This window comes from Patagioenas fasciata, chromosome Z (assembly GCF_037038585.1).
Source record: "Patagioenas fasciata isolate bPatFas1 chromosome Z, bPatFas1.hap1, whole genome shotgun sequence".
Taxonomy (NCBI): Eukaryota; Metazoa; Chordata; class Aves; order Columbiformes; family Columbidae; genus Patagioenas; species Patagioenas fasciata.
The window spans coordinates 52,912,095-52,931,946 of record NC_092560.1 but is presented as its reverse complement, the minus strand read 5'-3'; the positions used below and the strand labels follow the sequence as shown (position 1 = coordinate 52,931,946).

At 39.7% G+C, this 19,852-nt stretch overlaps 1 protein-coding gene and 1 long non-coding RNA gene across 4 annotated transcripts in view; one reads left to right on the top strand and one right to left on the bottom strand.

Moving 5' to 3' along the window:
- Positions 1-15,715, bottom strand: part of SNX2 (sorting nexin 2) — a 34,917-nt gene extending 19,202 nt beyond the window's left edge. Inside the window, exons 1-2 of one of the 3 annotated variants that reach the window (XM_071802166.1) lie at positions 15,559-15,715; positions 7,277-7,394 (exon numbers count right to left, since the gene is read on the bottom strand). In XM_071802166.1, coding sequence (XP_071658267.1) covers positions 7,277-7,394; positions 15,559-15,666 — 226 coding nt within the window. In that variant the 5' untranslated portion in view covers positions 15,667-15,715. Of the gene's footprint in view, positions 1-578; positions 694-7,276; positions 7,395-15,558 lie in introns of those variants that run through there. The other 2 variants (XM_065861107.2, XM_071802167.1) reach the window with 2 other exon arrangements.
- Positions 14,653-19,852, top strand: part of LOC139826413 (uncharacterized) — a 46,065-nt gene continuing 40,865 nt past the window's right edge. Inside the window, exons 1-3 of the long non-coding RNA XR_011736452.1 lie at positions 14,653-15,059; positions 15,310-18,317; positions 18,800-18,956. This is a non-coding gene — a long non-coding RNA (uncharacterized lncRNA). The remainder of the gene's footprint in view (positions 15,060-15,309; positions 18,318-18,799; positions 18,957-19,852) is intronic.

The following is a 19,852-nucleotide window of genomic DNA, read 5'->3' as shown; positions in this document are numbered from 1 at the left end:
CCACCTCCTCCTTGGACAACCTGTGCCAGTGCTTAACCACCTTCACTATTTAAAAAACAAACACACACAACCAAAAACATCTTGACTTTTTCTCACATATTGCCTGTATTTCAGTTTGTGCCCATTGCCTCTAGTCCTGCCAGTGGGCACCACTGATAAGTCTGTTTCTCTCTTTTCCCTTTACTCCCATTAGTTATTTATACACATTGTAAGATTCTCACCTGAGCCAGGTCATCTCCAGGCTTGACAGCCCCAGTGCTCTCAGTCTCTGTGCATACATCGCACACTTCATGTCCTTAATCATATTCATGGCTTTGCACTGGACTCACTCCAGTGTGTCCATGTCTCTCTTATATTGGGTAGCTCAGACCTGGACTCAGCACTCCAGGTGTGGCCTCACCAACAGCTAAGCAGAGGGGAATGATCACTTCCCTCAATCTGTTGGCAGTGCTCTTACTAATTTCAAATCACAGATTTCCACAGTATTTTCAAACTCAAAAGCAAACACCTTTTTATATTCTCCATTTTTAGTATTAAAAGAGATTATCTGAAAGTTTTATTTGAAAATATTTTCCTACCATTGCTTTATTGTTACTGCTAACTCTTTCTGAAGAATCCTGCTGGTGCTTCCTGCCCTCAAATGCCTCAGGAAGGATGCTGCATTTAATTCAAACCCGCAGATCAGGTGGGAAGTCATGCTGAGGCAGTTCCAAAAAACGCTTTAAGATTGACAGAACAACATTTAAACATGGAATAGAGGTAGTTCTCTCCTTTGGTGGCTAACAGCATTTAACACGTTACATGTTATACATTACATAAATGACGATTTCACGGAAACATTTAACAGAGAAAAATTATATGTACATATATAACATGCTATATATGCAATATATATATAATACAAAACATAAAAAATAAAAGAAAGCCATTTCATTTCCTGTTTCCATCATCTGCTATATTCAAGCATGTGTGTTTGAGAAACAAACCCTTCATCTCCAGTAAGTCCTTCTCTGTACCTTCAAATTTTAGACAGACTTACAAAACAAGTCATGAAACAATCCAAAGCATACCGACTTCTCACATCAGCTGAGAAAACATGTCTGTTACCATAAAAGTCTGACTTCATGAAAAAAGTGTGAATTCAATGTAACAAACCAGAACTGCAATCAGATGAAACAGAAACACACTCCTGCTCAGGACTCCTCTTCTTCAGACTTGTGTCCACACCCCGATTAGTATTATGAACTGATCCTGGTTGTGTATCACATGAACTCCAACAACGGTTACCCCCCTGTTACGGTTCAGCACATAGCTGAAGCTACTGCTAAGCTGGTGGACTATTACTGGAAAAGAGAAAGCGGAAAGAACAAGCAGTTGGAAAGGCTTCCTTTCAGCAAGACCAGCAACACTAGACTTCATCCACACCAGCATTTCTAAAGCTGTGTAACTCTAGTTTGATTGGACAGGAACAAATTTTTAAAGGTGTTGCCTACTAGTCCTCCTTTTCTACTCTCCCTAATTAAACAAAAAGTATGTGTTTGTTTGATAGTAGCAAGTCAGTTATTTTATGAAGAAGAAAGGAGTATTTATGCCATCTTCCCTCCTGTTACTGCTCATCCCCAAGTGTGCGTGCATCCTAGGCATTACGTAAACCCATAAGAGCGAAATGGAAAAGACAGAAGAAGGGGGTGAGGGGAGAGGGAGAGCAGCAGGACAGAGACGAGGTTGTTGTACTTTTGTTTAAAACACAAGTATTAAAAGATTCTGAAAGAAAAAAAAGTTTGCTCTGTGTAGCAGGAGGCTCTTTGTAGCTAATTTCAGGAAAGCAGTCTTGGCATACTACATAAGCCGAAGATCTATTTCTCAAGTAATAGATTTATTCTGATAAACTCTGGCATTTATGTTTCTACATTCATTCTTTCACTTTGAGAAACCAGATGACATGGTCTAGATTAAAAGATTAAAAGGTTCTACTAACAATCCTTCTGTTTGTGGGGTTCTGTTTGTTTTGTGGGATTTTTTGTTTGTTCATTTTGTGGTTTGTTTGTTTGTGTTCAGGGAAAGACAAATTTGGTAGGTTTCAGAGTAGAAAGTATTACACTTTCAGAAATATTTGCTTGATTTATTCATATTAGATTCACCCTGAAAACTTAGGTATTAGGTTGCGCTTCTGTGTTTTTTGGGTGTTTGCCTTTTTTTTTTTTTCTTTTTTTTTAATATTATGTATTAGTATTACTGAAAAATGAAATTTAGACGTCTTGCTTTCCTAGAAGTTCTCATATGCATAAGCTTTTCTTGCATAAAAAGAGGCAACTCCTCTGCCTTTTTGGAGAAAAACATTGAAATCCAACACTCACATGAGCCATGGCAGTTATCAGCACATATTAAGCACTCCCAGTAATCTAATGCTTTAAGACTTGTACACATAAATACCTAATTTTCAGTCCATAAACAGTCTTTATTATGGGTCACTGTCAAGATGCTTAGCTCCAAAAGAACACAAAACCATCTCATCCTGCTACAGAAGACAACTATTTATGGTTAATAAACATTCTACAGGCAACTACACCAAAATTTATCAGACCTCAAGCACGGCGCACAATCTCAGCATTGGACAGCTTGTTTCATTACTTTTCACCACCAGTATTTGTGAAAAATCATCTTAGAAAGCAGAGGTTTCAAAGTCCTCACTAGCAGCTCACTTCGGCTATGTTATTTTTACTGGTCACACCTCTAAATGTCAGACCTCTAAAAATCTGTCATGGCTCAAGCATTTAAATTGGCTTATTATCTTTGAAAGTTTACTCAGGTGATCACATAAACATGTAAATAAACTGAAGTAGAAACTCTTGTCCAGAACATAGGACAAGTTATTAAAAAAAGGCTTCTCCAGGTGTATCGGTACATCAGAGGCAGATATTCTAACAAAACTGATTGCAAGAACTACTACAGTTAAGTCATAGACCATGACCCTTACTGTTATACCAGAAGTACTAAGAATAACCTTAACGAGAACAGAAATAGTTTTAACAGAACAGTCATCCACTAGCAAGGCTGCCTGATTTTTAAACTGTAGGTTCACGTCCTTTTGTGCACTTGTTTCTTGCAGAAGAGACCTAGTACTGAACAAGCAGCTTCTAAAAAGCAGTAAAGCATCTGCACTGAACTCTTCTGATCAGACACACCACATGGTAAGAACTTGATAGACATCATCAGCTAGAAAATTCTGCTGTTCAGCTGGGCTTAAAGTACATGTCTTGCTTGGTCCACAGAATTAGCATCTCCTTTTCTGTATCAACTCCCAGGAAAAAAGCCTAAGACAAGTCTATCATGACCTGAAGAAAAATAAATATCCAAAAAATCCAAACATTACTGCCCCAAACACACTGACTTTTCCCCAGGACACGGTAGCTAGATACTTGCAAATGATCCATTCCCAAACACCTTTCAGAGCCAGGGTAAAAAGAAAAAAAAAAGAAAAAGAAGAGAACGTAACAATCTTTTACCAGACTAAGGGAGAAGAAAAATTTCAATTTTCCATTTTTGGAAAATGGTGACAGAGCACTGATGTAACTTCACAGCCCTGCTCATGATCTATAAGCACTAGAGGCAGAAAGCACAGACAGCTATGTCCTGCACAGCCAGTCCATGGCACATTTCTGTAGCTATATACAGACCCTTATGCCAGCATTTTGGCAGACTATTCTGACATATAGGTCCTCACTCCACCATAGAAGCTTATTGGCAGACAGTTTTTAAGACATACCCCAAGGCCCCTCAAGATACTCTTCATATTACCTGATTTGGAGCACAGACCATTATGGTCTCCACAGGTAAGAACTCTACAAGGTAAGGTAAAGTAATTCTTTTTGGGCAAATAATCAACACACTGACGTTTATTCTAAGGGTGAAAGTGCTTAAGTATGTTTAGCAAGACAGTCTGGTTTCTTACAGAACAAAGAACCACAATACTAATGAATGCAGCAGCAAAATTTACTGGTCTCTAATGACAGCTGGAAAACTAATTTACTTTCACCTTTGAAATCCAGTTTTAATAGTTCATCCAAAGCACTTATGAGTCACCAGAGACAAGGTAATGAATATCTAAAACATTTTATTGCACATACTATCCTGTAGCTGCTGCAGAATCACAACAGCAAAGACATCTTAAGTATAGTCAAAAAAGCCTAAAATCAAAACAAAACAAAATCAAAAGTTCTGAACTACATCAAAACAGTACAGGAAATAAAATTTGTTTTCCCTCACCTCATTTACTACTAGGTTGCATTATTATATGGAATATGAAAAGGATCTACCAAGCCTACAATAGCTAGAGAGGTACACCATCACATTGTTTACAAATAAGTCTGCAAAACTAAAATTGCTTATGCCCCCAAAGTGTCAGAGTCCGTCCTTTCAAGAGTTATCCATAGGATTTCCTTTACCTGGATTTTATAGTGTCTAATAATTCAAAATGAAGGAAGAATGTAAGTTACAAAGCTGTGGAACTTCATTCTCTTCCTCTCCAGTTACATGTTTCTGTAAGCTGGACCAAGATAGGTTTCTTTAGGATTTCAACATGTTGAAGAAAAAAAGCCCATCACACTCACTTTTAAATTAAGTCCTGCTTTCATAGAAACCCAGGCTTATGCAATCATGCTGGAAGCAAGAAAATAGATATTTCATGTTGCCTTCTCACATTGTTTCTATTCATTGAAAATCAGTACCAGAAAGTTAATCAGATGAATTAACATCATTGTCTAGCAAAATAGTCCTAAGAAAGAAAAAAATAGTTACACTTGTGAGAGCACAGCACTGGAACACAAATCAGATGTTGTTTTTGAGAATGTCTGTGCTGCCAGCGATACAAAGACAGAAGTTCATCACTAGGGTACAACTGTATCATGCAAACTTCCTACTTCGAACAGGCTACTATGAAAGATGTCATATTCTGTCTTAGGTTCCATAAATCACTCTTGTTTTTTTCCCTGTGTGAGAGTTTGTACTAGCCTCAGACTGTGTATAAATTGACCTTTTAAAGACCAGTCTTAGTTGTGTTAGACATGCAGTATGTTAGATGCTTTCAGTTCAGTGCTACATGCATTTAAGAAAACATCTTTGTCACCATTTATTGCAGGGCAACAATAAAGAGTGGCAGATGCTCTCTGCTTACTCCCACCTTCCCCAACAATGAAAAGGGAAAAGGAGGAGGAGGGAGAGTTACAAGTTGGAAAATTAAAATAGCTTTACTAATAATACTAATAACAAGGGGAATAATGCAAAATATAAAAAACTAACATTGAACCTGTCAGCTAATCCTGCAGTGGTGGGGGGGCTGGCATTATGCCAGCGGTTGCAAGGAGACACCTGGAAATCCTGGACTGGTTCCAATGGTAGATGGGAATTGGATCATGAATGCGGGAACGGGAACCAGGATCAGGATCGCAGGTAGGGCAACAGGCAGGGTTCTCATCAGAAGCCGACCATGGACCAAGAGAGTAAGACCCTCGCAACCTCTGAACTTTAAACTGTGTATGCACAAGTGTGTGGCATGGAACATTACATCCATCAATTTGGACCACCTGTTGTGTCCGCCCCTTCCCTGCAATTATGACCATTTTACGACCCCTCACTTGCAGGACATAGGAGGTCTATCACTGATCTTGGCTGCTATAGCAATAAGCATAATCACGGGCCTTTCCTGCACACCATCTCTACCTTTATCTCATCAAAGCTATAAACACGGGGTGTTACCAGCTCTGGAGTGGACACTGTCTGAAAAACACGCAGACAACTTCACAAAAATGCAGTCACTTAGAGGAACTTAGCTGAAAGGAAAATTCACTAACAGAGAATTGGCCGTGTTTTAACCAAAACCAGGACAATCTTCCATGGCAAAACTCAAACTCATTAAATCAGTTCTGTGTGTTTTCCTCACGGCATTCATTTCAGTTGAAACAATCTGGTTGCTAACATTTGTTCCTTCTGTATGGTTCCCCTCAATATTTACTCCAGACACTTTTGTTCATAATATTATCCAAAGAAGAGGTGGCTTTCCTAAAATATCCATTCCAGCTGGCTCTATGGTTATAAAAAACAGGCTTTATACACTGAAGCTAAATAACAAAATCACTAGTACTAGAAAGCTTCGTTGCTAAATCAGTGCTCATCTTTCTAACTCATAAGATCAGCTAATATTATACAAATACAAAAGAAGTAAAATTACCCCTCTATTCTTTATTCTTTTTTTCTCTTAAAACATTTTCAGAGAGTTAGTAAACTAGTCAATAAATTCTAACAGTGTCATAAACAAATATAATTTCAAATATATGCAAATACAAATTTAGTACATTTGGAATGAAGGTAATGAGTACATGTATATAGGTATGTATACAAAACGGTCCAGAACTAAAGGCTAAAAAGTTTCTTTTTGAATGATCACATCAGAGAATCAATGAAGATGAGAGGAGGACTGTATTCAATACAGACTGCCAACTGACTCACTCAATATGTAGTAATAGGAAAAGTGTTAGTATTGAGAAGCAGCATTCAGAACAGTGTTGCCATGTACATAATTGTACACCTCCTTTCTTTAATAGTTAATGCTCCTACACCTGTAACTGACAGCAACCATAAACCATGTTAGTATAGTCAAAAACAAACACCAAAGCAGTGACTGATTAATCAAGCATTAGAAATGTGTTGTCTATTGACTGATTATCAGAACTTTCACACATCTTTCTCCAAAACATGCGGTACTGTAAAGTATCAGAGACAGCATCATGCACTAGCGAAATCACAGGACTCTTCCTGTATTCCAGTCTGTTACCTTTCATAATAACAAGAGCGACTTACAATAAAGGAAATACCCTCCAGCTTGCAATAAAATCTGACCTATCACTCTTTATAAACAGAGAAAAGACTGGGACAGCTTATGTATGGTTATTAAGTAGAAAACAAGGAGGCAACTTTGGTCAAGTTTTTACACACAAACAGATCTGAATATTGCTAATTACTATTGATAAATACTATTATTACTATCAGCAGAATATGTTACTAACGGGCTAACACTGCCACACTAAGCACTGATAGTACACATCACTGAGAAATTTTTATTTAGTAAACAAACGTAACTAACATTACGAATTACCACAGGAAAAAAACTGTCTATCAAATTACTTAAAAGGTTTTTACCCCCCTTTCCAGGAAAGCACATTTCTTTCAGTCCAAGAGCAAAAAGGTTTATGCAGACACATTAGAAGAAAATAGCAATTACCAGCAAAGAGGTCTTCTCTGTCATCATCTAGCATGATTTCTGCTGGCTTCGGACCATTGGAGTTTGTGCTGAGGTCTTCTGCAGGAAGACTTGCTGGCTCTGGAGATGAAGGACTTGACTGTTTAAAAAAAGAAGAGTGAAATCAGCAAATCAGTTGCCATGTGTCAGTATATAAGAATTACTGCAACAAACATTCTTTCATTGCAAAGAAACAAGGCAAGATGTACCGAAAGGAAACTCTGTCAGCTATTTCCATTTCCTACTCCTAGCATGGTAACAACGAACAAAGGATATGAGCTAGGCAACAGCTCTTTTCATTTCTTTCTCAGAGAGAAAAAAAAGTCACCCATTTCCTCAGGTGTAATTAACATGAAACAAAAGCTGCTACATAAATATCCAGAATAAGTTTATTAGTACTGCTGAATGTAAATTGATTAAGTTCCTTTTGGAAAGGCATGGGTTTAAATTCAGATCTATACTACGATTAATGAAGAAACCTCCAAGTGCTCTAAACCAATTTTTAAAAGATCAAAAGAATGCATTAATGCTATCCAAGCAATTCAAAACTGCATGCAGCCACAAGAGATTTTGATAACTTTGCAACAGGTTAAATTTGGGGATCACTGCCACAGAGGGTCACACTATACTATACTACGGTTAGGCTTGCCATAGATACACTTATTTTAACTGACTGAAGACTAGAGCTTGTCCTGTGAACACGAGAAATACTTGAAGACACTCAGGAAAATTAAAGCAATATTGAAGCTGGACTACCAAATGTATAGCTTACTCATACAATAAACACACCCCTAACTGAAGATCCATGCTTCAGTTAGAAAATCCTTGTTCAGTAAGTATCAGCTATGCCATAGTACTAGAAAATTTCCAAGACTCACTTCTTACAACTTCATCCTAAACAGTTAGCTAAGGAGTTTTCAACAATAGCATATTTATTCATTTATTCATGCACTTTAAAATGAGCATCTGTAAGCTGTGCCACTACTTCCTTCCTAGTTTTTGCACAGAGTTGTCATAAATTCAGAACTAGAACTCAAACCAGTAAATGTTTCACACTACACTTCACCAAATGTCACAGGCTACAAAAGATTTTTTAAAAAGACTGAAAAGTTACTGAAAAAGTCTGTCCAGCTTGTATTTTCATATTCATAAATGTAGCAGAAGCAACAGTTCTAAGGGAAAAGCGTTCCTTACAGATGGTCCTCCAACAATAATGTATGTCCTGACATGGAGTACAGCATTACTGATTTACTTCAGGCAGCACAAAGCAAGATCCTGGCCCCCACATCTATCCAGACCTCAGTCACCTGAAATTCTGGTACAGAGGAATTAATCAAGAAACAGTAAAAATCCTACAATACAAATTCAGACAGAGTACAAAATAGTTTTTCAGAGGCCACATGAAATCAAGACTCTTTCAATCTGGTTAAAAGTTTTTTCCCTGCTGAAGACAGAAGGAAGATGAAAGCAAACATTATACAAGAATACCAGAAAATTCACATTCCTCTAAACCAGATTATGATTGCAACAAGTAATCGCTCCATCCAAATGACGGAAGAGGTTATATCACCTTCTCTTTGCCAAAGGCTGCCACTGTCTGAAAAGCCCACATATAAAGTGGGGAAAGCAATAAGCAAACCAAAGTGATGAACAACGGAAGGAGCAGCCTCTCAAACTGCTTATTGGACTTCGCCCTGGAGCCTGCAAAGAAAGTCAAAGCTGAAGCACCCAGGCACTGGATGTAGGTAGCAGAGCTTATAACCTTACAAAGAACCAATCCACTAGTTAGATGTACACTTCTCATACTAAACCAATGTCAAAATGATCACACAGCAAATAGAATGTCCCGCCGTAATAAAGGTGTATTTGTTCACTCTGTGAAGCATGTTCCTTAAGTTGTATCACAATACTTGCAACTAATTTATATTAAATTAAATAGGAAATTAAAGAAACCTCACCACCTGACATCCTTCATTATTCTACAAATGACAGTACAGATAGAATGTGTCACATGTGATAGTCAACAATTTTACGTGATTGCAGAAGTAGCATATTCCAGAAGAAAGTCTGTCTCTCCAGGTAGTGCTGCATAAAGCTGCAAGTTCAAGATCTTGTACTTCAGCTATAACAGCAGAGCACGGAAATGCTTGACTTCCCTGCGAGGTTCAAAGCAATCCAAAGTTTCATCCGCAAAAGCAATTCTTCTTTAAAACATTACAGATACTTATTCCAAATCAGTTTTTCTGCTACTCAACTTCAAGCAGTAAGCCACTTACATTTTGATAGATCTGATGTTAGGACATAGTGGGGACCACACAATACCACAGATGCAGAATGGAATGTAGTTTGTGCTTTGCAATTCACCTCTGTGTGTTACTTGTTTTATAAAGATACAATAAAATCATCTTTACTATAAATACAAGTTCTGTTTTTAAGAACAGTGGAAACAAAGTTTAGTTTTGTAGATGATTTACAGGTAGAATGTCTTTCCTTCAAAATGCCCTTTCACCTCTGTACTTGTTTTGGTTAGGACAGAGTTAGATTTTCTTCATAATGGCTTATGTAGTTCCATGGTTAGGATTTGTGAACAAAACAGTACTGACAACACAGGGATGTTTTAGTTATTGCTGAGCAGTGCTTACACAGCATAAAGGCCTTCCCTTCTTGTCAGTGCCCTGCCAGCAAGAAGGCTGGGGATGCACAAGCTGGGAGGAGACACAGCCAGGACAGCTGACCCCAAATGACCAAAGGGATGTTCCATACCATATGACACCATGCTCAGCATATAATGCTGGGGGAAGAACAAAAGCAGAGATGTTTGAAGTTATGGCATTTGTCTTCCCAAGTAACCATTACACATAATGGAACCCAGCTTTCCTGGAGATGGGTGGACATCTGCCTGCAGTGAATGAACTCATTATTCTGCCTTGCTTGCGCATACAGCTTTTGCTTTACCTATTGTCTTCATCTCAACTCACAAGTTTACTCACTTTTACTCTTGTGATTCTTTCTTCCATCTAGCTGGGGAGGAGTGAGAGGCTGCATGGTTCTCAGCTGCCAACTGGAGTTAAACTGCAACAAACTGAGAGCTGAATAAGGCCTATTAATCTTGCAGTAGCTCTTTGGTATTTTTAAACAGCTGTCATTCTCAGACAAGATAAATTAAGGATGGGGCTGAATACCCTCACAAACAACTGAAACTTTCTATGAAAAAGACAACATGTAGAAACCTCTTAAAAATTACTCATGGCCTGAACACAGCATCAGATTTTATTTAAGAGTTTTGCAACAAAGTTTAGTTTGTTATCTTCAAGTTATTTTCAAAACCAACGCGGTCTTCAGGAAACTATGAAAACCCCAAAAGCCACAGACCTGAATGTATCAGAAACTACAGTCAACATTTCCTAATGATCTGATTATTTTACACAGTCAATGGGTCAGAGAGTGCTATTCAGCCTCTCAAAAAAAAAGCACCCATGCACTCAAACAACTATTAACATATTAAGCTATTTCATTTACACCCTACAAGAGATGCAAGCCAGAAGACAGTACTCCAGCTCTGTTTTTTATCTGTACAGAGTACAGATAAGACAGTGATTAAAATGGCTGTGAGATGAGTTCGTAGTTAGTGTAGTGAAAATCTGAGTATCAGACAACAAATGGAAGACAAGACTAACAAAAAAATCTCATGGCCCAGACACATACAGACAGCATAGCTATTTAGAAATTTTTACCTTGATGGCAAGGATTCACAAACATGTCAATTTCCTGAAAGGTTAATGCCTGTGAAATTTCTGAGTGACTCCTCAGCTGAAAGAACATCAGTTAAATCATCCCAACAACTGAGATACCCAATGGCCAGGCCATTCAGTTATGCAGGACAGTCAGGATCCTGCTTTACATGTTTTCTAGAAAATAAGTTTCTGGTGAGAGGGCTGAGGGCCCCTTTCAATGTGCAATGGTAATAAAAAGCTCAATTTTCTCATCTTCTATTACGCATTATGTTTGGTGGCAATAACTAAGTATTTTATAGCTTTGACTTACGAAGAAACAAGAAGAGGTTCTCACGTTTTCTGGAGGCTGAAATCATAGCCCTATATGTGTGGACCTTCTCCCTTCTCCTCATATTAGGGTCTCCCCTAAACCAGTTCAACTACTTGTCTGAACCCCTTCTAGCCTCCTTCGGTCAGAACACAGTAGTCTGACAAAAGCTGACCACCATGCTATGCTAGTTGTTCAAGTTAACCCAGCTCATTGCCTGAAACAGGGCTACAGAAGCTCACAGAACACAGCACGGGCAGAGAGAATACACTCAAGAGTAGATCAGGAATACTTGCAGCAGAAAGTGGACACAAGCAATCACATGAGAACAAATGTCTACATGCTTCCATTACAGTCTGGATTTTACACCAAGGAACAAGACACACATTTACAGTAGAATTACACCAACTAATCTTGCGTACAGGCAGTGTTCTGCGAAGGTACAGTACAGTGTTGAAGGACTTCATATTTTCCTCTCAGATATTCCAATGGGGTCTTTACTGGTTCCTCTATAATTGTCGCTGTTAAATTCAATGGCTATCATAAAAGACATCTGGATTTCTAAGCCTATCTAATGTTTTGCCTTCTGTGCGAAAACCAAATGCGTATTGGAGATCTTTGACATGAACTGACAAACTGGCAATGAGACTATATACACATCCTGTCCTAAATGACAGTCCTTACTAAATTACCACATCTACTGCTTACTCATTGTTTTCAACTGCCTCCATGAGTTCTTCCATTACAAGAAATCCCCAGGAATATAAATATCAGTTAAAATCAGTAAGTGGCAGCTTAGCTGCATGTTCACATGGCACCTGCTTTACAAAAGACAAAGATAAGCAATACAGAAATAGGTGAGAAGTTTAGGGAAAATGAAGCAAGAAGTGGTGTAACAGACAGACAAAGAGAAAGACATCAGGGCAAGGAGAAAGAAGAAGGAAATGATGAAACCAGAGTTATGCTAAGCTTAACATTTTTCAGAAAATCTAACATATGCTTTTCTCATGTATCTTGCCAAAAGTGACTTTCATACAGTTGTTTGTGGTCTCTACTAAAAGTGGCAGAGGACATAAACAGGAAATTAGTAACCTGTTGATTACGAAATTGTAACAGAGGATGATTCTTCTCATAACGCACAGTTAACTTCCAGAACTTCTTGTGCCTATCACAGACCTTTTTTAAAAACAAATGAAACCAAACAACAACAAACAACACATGCACTTGGAAATGTAGCAAGTAGGTAAGTGCATGGAAAATAATTAATCCTGTAATGCTACTGGGGGTTAGGAAGCCCTTGAGCTAGAAAAACCTGGTAGCTGGAAGAACATTGCAGGTGACTACCAGCACATATATTTAACCATCAGAAATATTCACACAGCATCTACTATTGAGTATAACTGTAAATGCTATCATTGCTTAGACCATTTGTCTGATTCAGTCTGGCTGTTCACACTGATGGAAGCAACTCTGGCAGCTACAGACCACCCAGTGACCATGAATTCAATGGAGACAGTCCTCAAGACATTATGATATGATTGGCACAATGAAAACTCAATAATAATTCTGTTACTCTTAGGCACTGTGGATATCCAACAAGGAAATAAGTAATCCCCCAGCTCAGTCAAGCTGCTGTGCAAACCAGTGCCTGGAGTTTATAGATGTCTTAAGTTCAGAGAAAGGGAAGAGTTTTCATTCCCTGCCACCCACCAACTTTTCAAGACCTAAAACATGTTCCCATTGCAGCTCAGAAATGCCAAGTGTTACAGCTTGGTGTTACCTTCTAATGCTTTATGTTCTAGAACTAAGATGGTTCAATTGAATAGATTAAATTTTAGTATGTGCACAAAGAGAGTTAAAACTTCAGCTTTTCTTCACATCAGAGAATTCAACTTGAAATAAACAATATTCTCAGTTTGATTATAGAAATATGCAACTGAAGTCAGAAGCCTCCTGCATCTAAATACTTCATATTTGCTATTCATAATATACACTAAATTTATATTTTGGCAGAAGAAACTTAGATGAATAAGCATGTGTTTTCTAAATGGAGACTTTTTTAGCAGGGAAGCTATGTGGAAGATGTATTAGAAAACTTATAGCTTCCCTACTGCACAACCAAATCACAGGTGAGAAAGGAACAGCACGCCTCTTGTGAGCTGCAAAGATAATGAAAGCAAGAAAAAAAATAAGAGAGGGGCTGAAATTAATCATGCAAAATGAAAATGGACAGCTCCAAGATAAACCAGTTAGGAACCCTTTCAAAGGATCGTAGCCTTCACATAAGTTTGCTTTGGACCTCACTGTCCCTTGTCATGCTCTCTCCTCCAGTATCAGCAAACAGATACATGATCAATTATGAAAAGCACAATGCCATCTTGTTGTTACTACAGAACTACCACTGACATTTAGAAGTTATTTCATGATTATTTACAGGATTAAAATAACACCCAAGATAGAAGTTTAAGTATGTACACCATGAGATAATAATTCTTCTCTGGACTAAGGTGCCCTATACACTTGAGTTAAATCATCTACATTCAAGCTAGCAAGAAGTTCAAAGTCTGTTTTCATGATCTCCTCCTTCCAAATTTGCAGGAAAATCACAAGATTAAGACTTTTCCCTAAACGCTGCAGCTGATTAGATGCCAAAAATATCTTTATTGACAAAGCTTTCCAAAGCTTCTCATTAAGCAAAGGAGTTTGCCCTTTCTACTTAACTACTTTATTTCAAATAGACTGTCTACAAAAATCACACAGCACAACAGAACTGTCAGCCAAATCGCAATAGTTTTCAGTATCTTTTTAATAACTAAGATGAGGACATCTGACTATAACTGTGATTTAGACACAAAATCTATCATATCTCTCGCAGCTTTAATTCTAGACCATCTCAGTAAAGACATCGTTTATCTTATACTGCAGTCTTTCTCAGCGCACAGAACAAGACTGCAGTAATACACACACACTGCATCACACAGAGATGCAAAGAAGTCTATTGATAACAGTTCTTGCCAGCTGCAGGTTCACATCATTTGCTGTTCCTGAATATCATTTTCCACAGATATTTTCTACCAATGCACAGATTATGCATCTATAAAAAGAAAAAAAAATAAAGTGACTTGGGAGAAGGCAAGTGACTTCAAAATATGGTTAAGAGCCTCTTTGTACACTGGCCTTTTTTTGTTAAGGATAGGCAACAGCCAGAGTAAAACAAAGAAACATACACTGATCCTATTACTGTAAAGGTCAGGGACAGGAAACTCTTCAGGAAAAGAGGAACAGGAACAATTTTCTTATTAAATGGGCAACTGTGTACAGAAAGAACAAAGTTCTTCCAGAAGATCTGGCAAAACATGCAGGTGAAACATGACCACAACAACTCAGGGTGAAAAGCTCCCATTATAATGAATGAACAAGTAAGCATTTTTTCAGGACAAGGACCTGTTTACGCATTCAGTTCTCCTGTGGTTTTTGTTTGTTTGTTTTGTATTGGACTCTTGACACGGAAAGCAAGCAGGGTTTAGAAAAGTATCCACCACGAGTTTCCAGAACCTCCCAGGTCCGACCCCTCCGAACGGCTACAGGCTGGACAGCGCCCGGCCCGCACCCACAGCTCCCTGCTCTCAGCCGCCCCTCCGGGCCCGGCCCCCGGAGCCGCCCGGACGCGGAGCCACCGCAATCCAGCACTGCGCCAGCTCGGTCACAGAAGGCTTAGAGAGGAGTAAGTTTCTACAAGTTTTTTTTACAAACTGGAAGAGGGTGAAACCTCGGAAAGGGGTCGAACAAAGAAGATGGGTTGTTATTAATCCACACAAAGTCTAAGGGGTGAGAACCGGCGAAACTGGCGTCGTGTGACAGGGAAAAGTGGAAATATTCATGACCTCGGCAGTACGAGAGGCGGGCAAGGCGAGGGAGAACGGCTACCTGTCAAAGCGGCAGGTGGCGAAAGAGTTTTCGTTGTCTCTTGGCAGGAGAGGAAGCACCGAGCCCCCGCGGGGCCGAGGCCACCTGCCCGCCGGGAGCAAGCGGCGAGGAGCCGCCGCTGTTGAACCAGAACCAGGCGGCGGGGCTGGAGCACGGGCCGGGCCAGCCAGGGCCGGCGGGGTGCCGGGGGCCCCAGTCAGCAGCGCAGCACCGGCGGCCTGGCGAGGACAGGAAGGCCCGGAGGGTAGCGGCTCGACCGCGGGGTCCGGGGCCCGCGATGGCGGGCAGACTCTCACCTCCAGCGTGGACACGGTGCTGGTGAAGAGATCCTCACCGTCCTCCAGCTCCTCGAAGTCGGCGGGCCGCGCCTCGGCCAGCGGCGGGGGCTCCCTTTCCGCCGCCATCTTCCCCACAAGCGCGGGCGCCCGCCCCGTGCTCACGTGACAGCTGCACCGCCCCCTCCCACCACGTGACTGGCGGGGGCTGGGAGGTGGTGGGAGCGCGGACTCTCCGCTGGGCCGGGGCCGGGGGTGCGGAGGCGGCTTCTGTCTGAGGTACGACGGCTGGGGAGCAGCCCGATGCAGTTGGTCGCTGCCCGCCGAGCTCTGCAGAGTCTCAGTTCTATGAAGGCAGCGTCGGCGTGTGTCTGTGTTTTGGGCGCCTCCCCATGTCGCGGGACGCTGACTGTCGCAGGTGACGCTGCTTGCGGCGGGCTGGCGCGAGCGCAGCGTCAGGCCGATGTGAGGCCGAGTCGTGCGTGCGAGGTGTCTGCTGGAATGGAGCACGGGAGAGCTTGCACCGGAGGAGCAGCTCCCTTCCCACCCCGCTGCTCGCCCGCCATTCCCGGCGTTGTTCGCCTGAAAGGTGGCGAGGTGTCCTATGTTGTCTTCCTCCCAGGAGGAGTCCGCACAGCGAGGCTGACACTTGCACCATTGCAGCCCTTCACCGTGTGCACTGCATCGCCAAGTCAGAAAGAAATTCAGTAGATTTTGTTCTCCATTTTGCGTCAGCCATTGAATTAAGAACAGTTTTTCTGTGAGGAAACTCTGCTCATTGCACTGTTTAAGATGAGATCTTCATTAGGGAGGGAGATTTAGAAGAGTTACAACCTACTTTTGCAGAATGGTTGGTTGGGGGCAGTAGTATTGACAACTGGTGACGTAACGTGTCTCTTGCAGGTAAAGTATTTTCAGGCCTATTCCCTAAGGTCTTATTTCCAAATTACTTTTTTTCGCCCTCCCCCCACCCCAGTTTGTGAGTTAACTCACAAATGTCATAATTTCTTCAAAAATTTTAAGTTATAATACTCATTTAAAAAAGGTCAAGTCAGATGTCAAATGTGTCAACACAGTAAGCATTACCATGTATACTTACACTTGATTTGAGCTGTTGTTGTTTCTGCTCTATTGAAAATGAGTTTTAAATAGTATCTTGATTTTCCATATTGATAAACTACAGGTTTCATCCACTGAGCATGCTCATGCTTTGTGAGGACTTTGTTAATGTTTGCTATGCTGAAGTTAATTTCTAACCTGTGTGCAATGGAGTGGATGCTCTTCACGTAGGAACAATGAATCTGTTTCCACAGGCTATAACCTCTCTGGGGCAAAGGTAGCACCTCTCTGGTGTTTGCAGAGTGCCTAGTAAAGACTAAATGGAAGGATAAAGCCTTATATACAGTTTTCCTTTGGCCTCTTCCTAATCACATCATGAGAAAGTTGTAAATACGTAAACAGAAATCCACATTATTTGGAAACATGTAAGAGACATGCATTATTGTATCTGTACTGCTCAAGATGTAAGAAATTGTGGAGAGCTCTCTCCTTGGAGGTGTGGACTGCTGAGTTCAGAAAGAATGTCCCTTGTCCCTGCCTACATCTGATGACACTTCCTGCCTCAGAGCTTCTAGTGAGACCCTGTAAATATCCCACTCAGGAAGCTAAATTTGTGTTGAAGCTTGGGATCTCCAAGTTTCCGATTATGAATGACAAGCTATCAATAAGAGGAGACCGATAAACAAAAGTTCCGATGAAGATGACAGTGTCTTTTCTTAGAGATATAGAAGTAGATGGAGAAGAACAGCCAAGCTTTCCATATTTGCTCAGGTCAGAAAAAGTTGTCCACTACTCCAGTAGAAAATGTATTTTGAGACCAACATAGCTACAATGTCACTACAAGCTGTAGCAGCTTGCTTGACATTTACCAGTTTGGATAGCATTTTAAAGTTTCACGGGGATAGGACTTTTTCCAACATATCACAACGTTTCCCTTTTCAGTACGAAACAAGAATAGTAGTGATGTTTAAGTTTTTTGTGGTGACCTTAAGGTGAAATATACTCTATTCATATTTTGACTCTATTCCTAAAGCCAGCACATTGCTGTCAGTATATCCCGTAAGTAACAAAGTCTTCTTAAGATTTAAAAACACAGAGTAAGAAACTAAAAAAAATTTAAAAAAATAATAAAAATAAAATGAAAACATCTTAACATTTTCTATCCAGAAGTACAGTTCTCTGGCATCTACATTTTTGTGGATGGCTTTATCATTTTATATATATATATATAAAATATATTATTATTACCTTTCCAATTTCTTGTGGTAATCCTGTTCTCCTATGCTGTTCCTGGAAGCTTTTCAAACACCTAGCACGTGCATGCTTTATGTAGAAATAAGGATTCAGTCACCTCAGAAATAATACTGTGTCCTTTGGCATTATATGTTAAGATACCTGACCATAATTTTATTTGCTGTGATTAGAAAGATAATACAATATGTGTTATTTTTTTAGATTTCTGTCCAGTGTACTAGCGTAGGTTAGCACCTAGGTGTTTAATAGTTTTCCACTGGACTGACTAGTTTTCTGACTTCATCAAGATTCACACCCATGTCTTTAGTGCTCATGTGGCTAGACTATAAAACAGCTCTCTGAAATACCTTGAAGTAGTCATCTATCACACCAATTGAGTGTGCTACAGAAGCAGAATAAAATGAAGAGCAAACAAGATGTCAGTTGTGTTGTTTTTTGTTTGTTTTGTGACTCATTAAGAAGGCTGTGTAAGTACTGTTGCTTCTATGATTCAAAGTAACATTCTATTCTATTTATAAATTGTTGGGGGGGTTGTTTGTTTGTTTGTTTTTACTTACTTTTCCAGTGCTCCTGAGTTCTGTGGCTGAAGACATCTATTACAGATACTTTTGTGCCAAAAGGGACAAGAAGTAATACGAAAGTAACTAAGAACTTTGATTTTTAACTAATTGATATTTCAGTTTGAAAAACTGTGGATTAGTAAATCTTCTTGGAAAAAATAATCCAAAATAGAGAAAACCAGTCAAGGAAATGAATTGGAGAACCATTAGTGCTGCAGAAAAACTTAGGATGACTGCAAAATTCAATCACATATGAGATCACGATATGTTACTGCAAAACCCCCAAATTTCAGATTAAAGCCAAGCCTCATCCCTGTCAGTTCAGGTATTAACATGTGTATCATTAAACAAATCTGTAATATCTGTCAACTCTGCCTCATGCTACTAAGTCAGAATCTGAAGGAGAAGAAAGGAAGATATCCACTTATCCTAATGGGAACTCCAGCCACCCCTTCCTTTGGAGCCAGGAGATCCATCTCTGTAACGCTACATGAGAAGGATATTAAGGTTGCAAGACCAAGAAACTGAACAGTAGAAACATCAAGGGTAAGTTTACATGTAGAACTTGTTCAGCCGTTTATATATATGTGCTGTGCCTTCTTTAATCACCTGGTTACATGATAATGTTTTTATAGAAACCCTCTTCCCACGGTGCACAGATACAGATGCTGTTTTCCTTTTATCACGTAGAAACAGGTTTCACTGAAGAGTATAATCTCATTGTTTTAAAATGGCTTTTAAAAGGAACAGTACAACAGTGTTAGGGCTCCATGCAGTTTTTCTAGTTCAGACCACAGAGGTGCTGAGTTGTTGAAGCAGTTACAAAAAGTTTTTTAGGTATGGGACACATACCATTTATTACTTTGCTTGGATATACCTCAACCATCTGTCCAAAACCAATTAAATTAGGTGCAAAATAAAGGTGACAAAGTTCTAAGCAAAGTGAATCAAGGTTTTTTAATAAAATATATCCAATTTTTGAAACTTCTTACAGGTGTTAGATTTTACTGATTCTGTCTTAGTATTGTACTAATGTAATAGCCACTGCAATATCTCCTCGTTTCAACAACTGAAATATCAGTGAAAGTGAAAGAAACTCAAGACTAAGAAAAAGCTATTTTGGAAGAGACAATGATAGTGAGTTATACAAGCTGAAGGTCAGCCCCTGTGGTTTGGGTCAGCAGAGAGCCACAGGAGGTTATCTAGTCCATTTGCTGGAGAACGTCTGTCAAACCTTTTCTTAAACATCTCTCATGATGAAGACCCCAAAAACTCTCCAGGGACGCTGCTTTTGTGCTTTGCTATCTAGCACCAAAAAAGATATTCCTCATGTCTAACTCAAAGCTCTGTTGCTATCCTGTCAATTAAACATCCTCATATGAAGTATGACTTCATAACAGCATGACACTGTTGGGGCTCATTCTGTGTGTGATCATATTCAG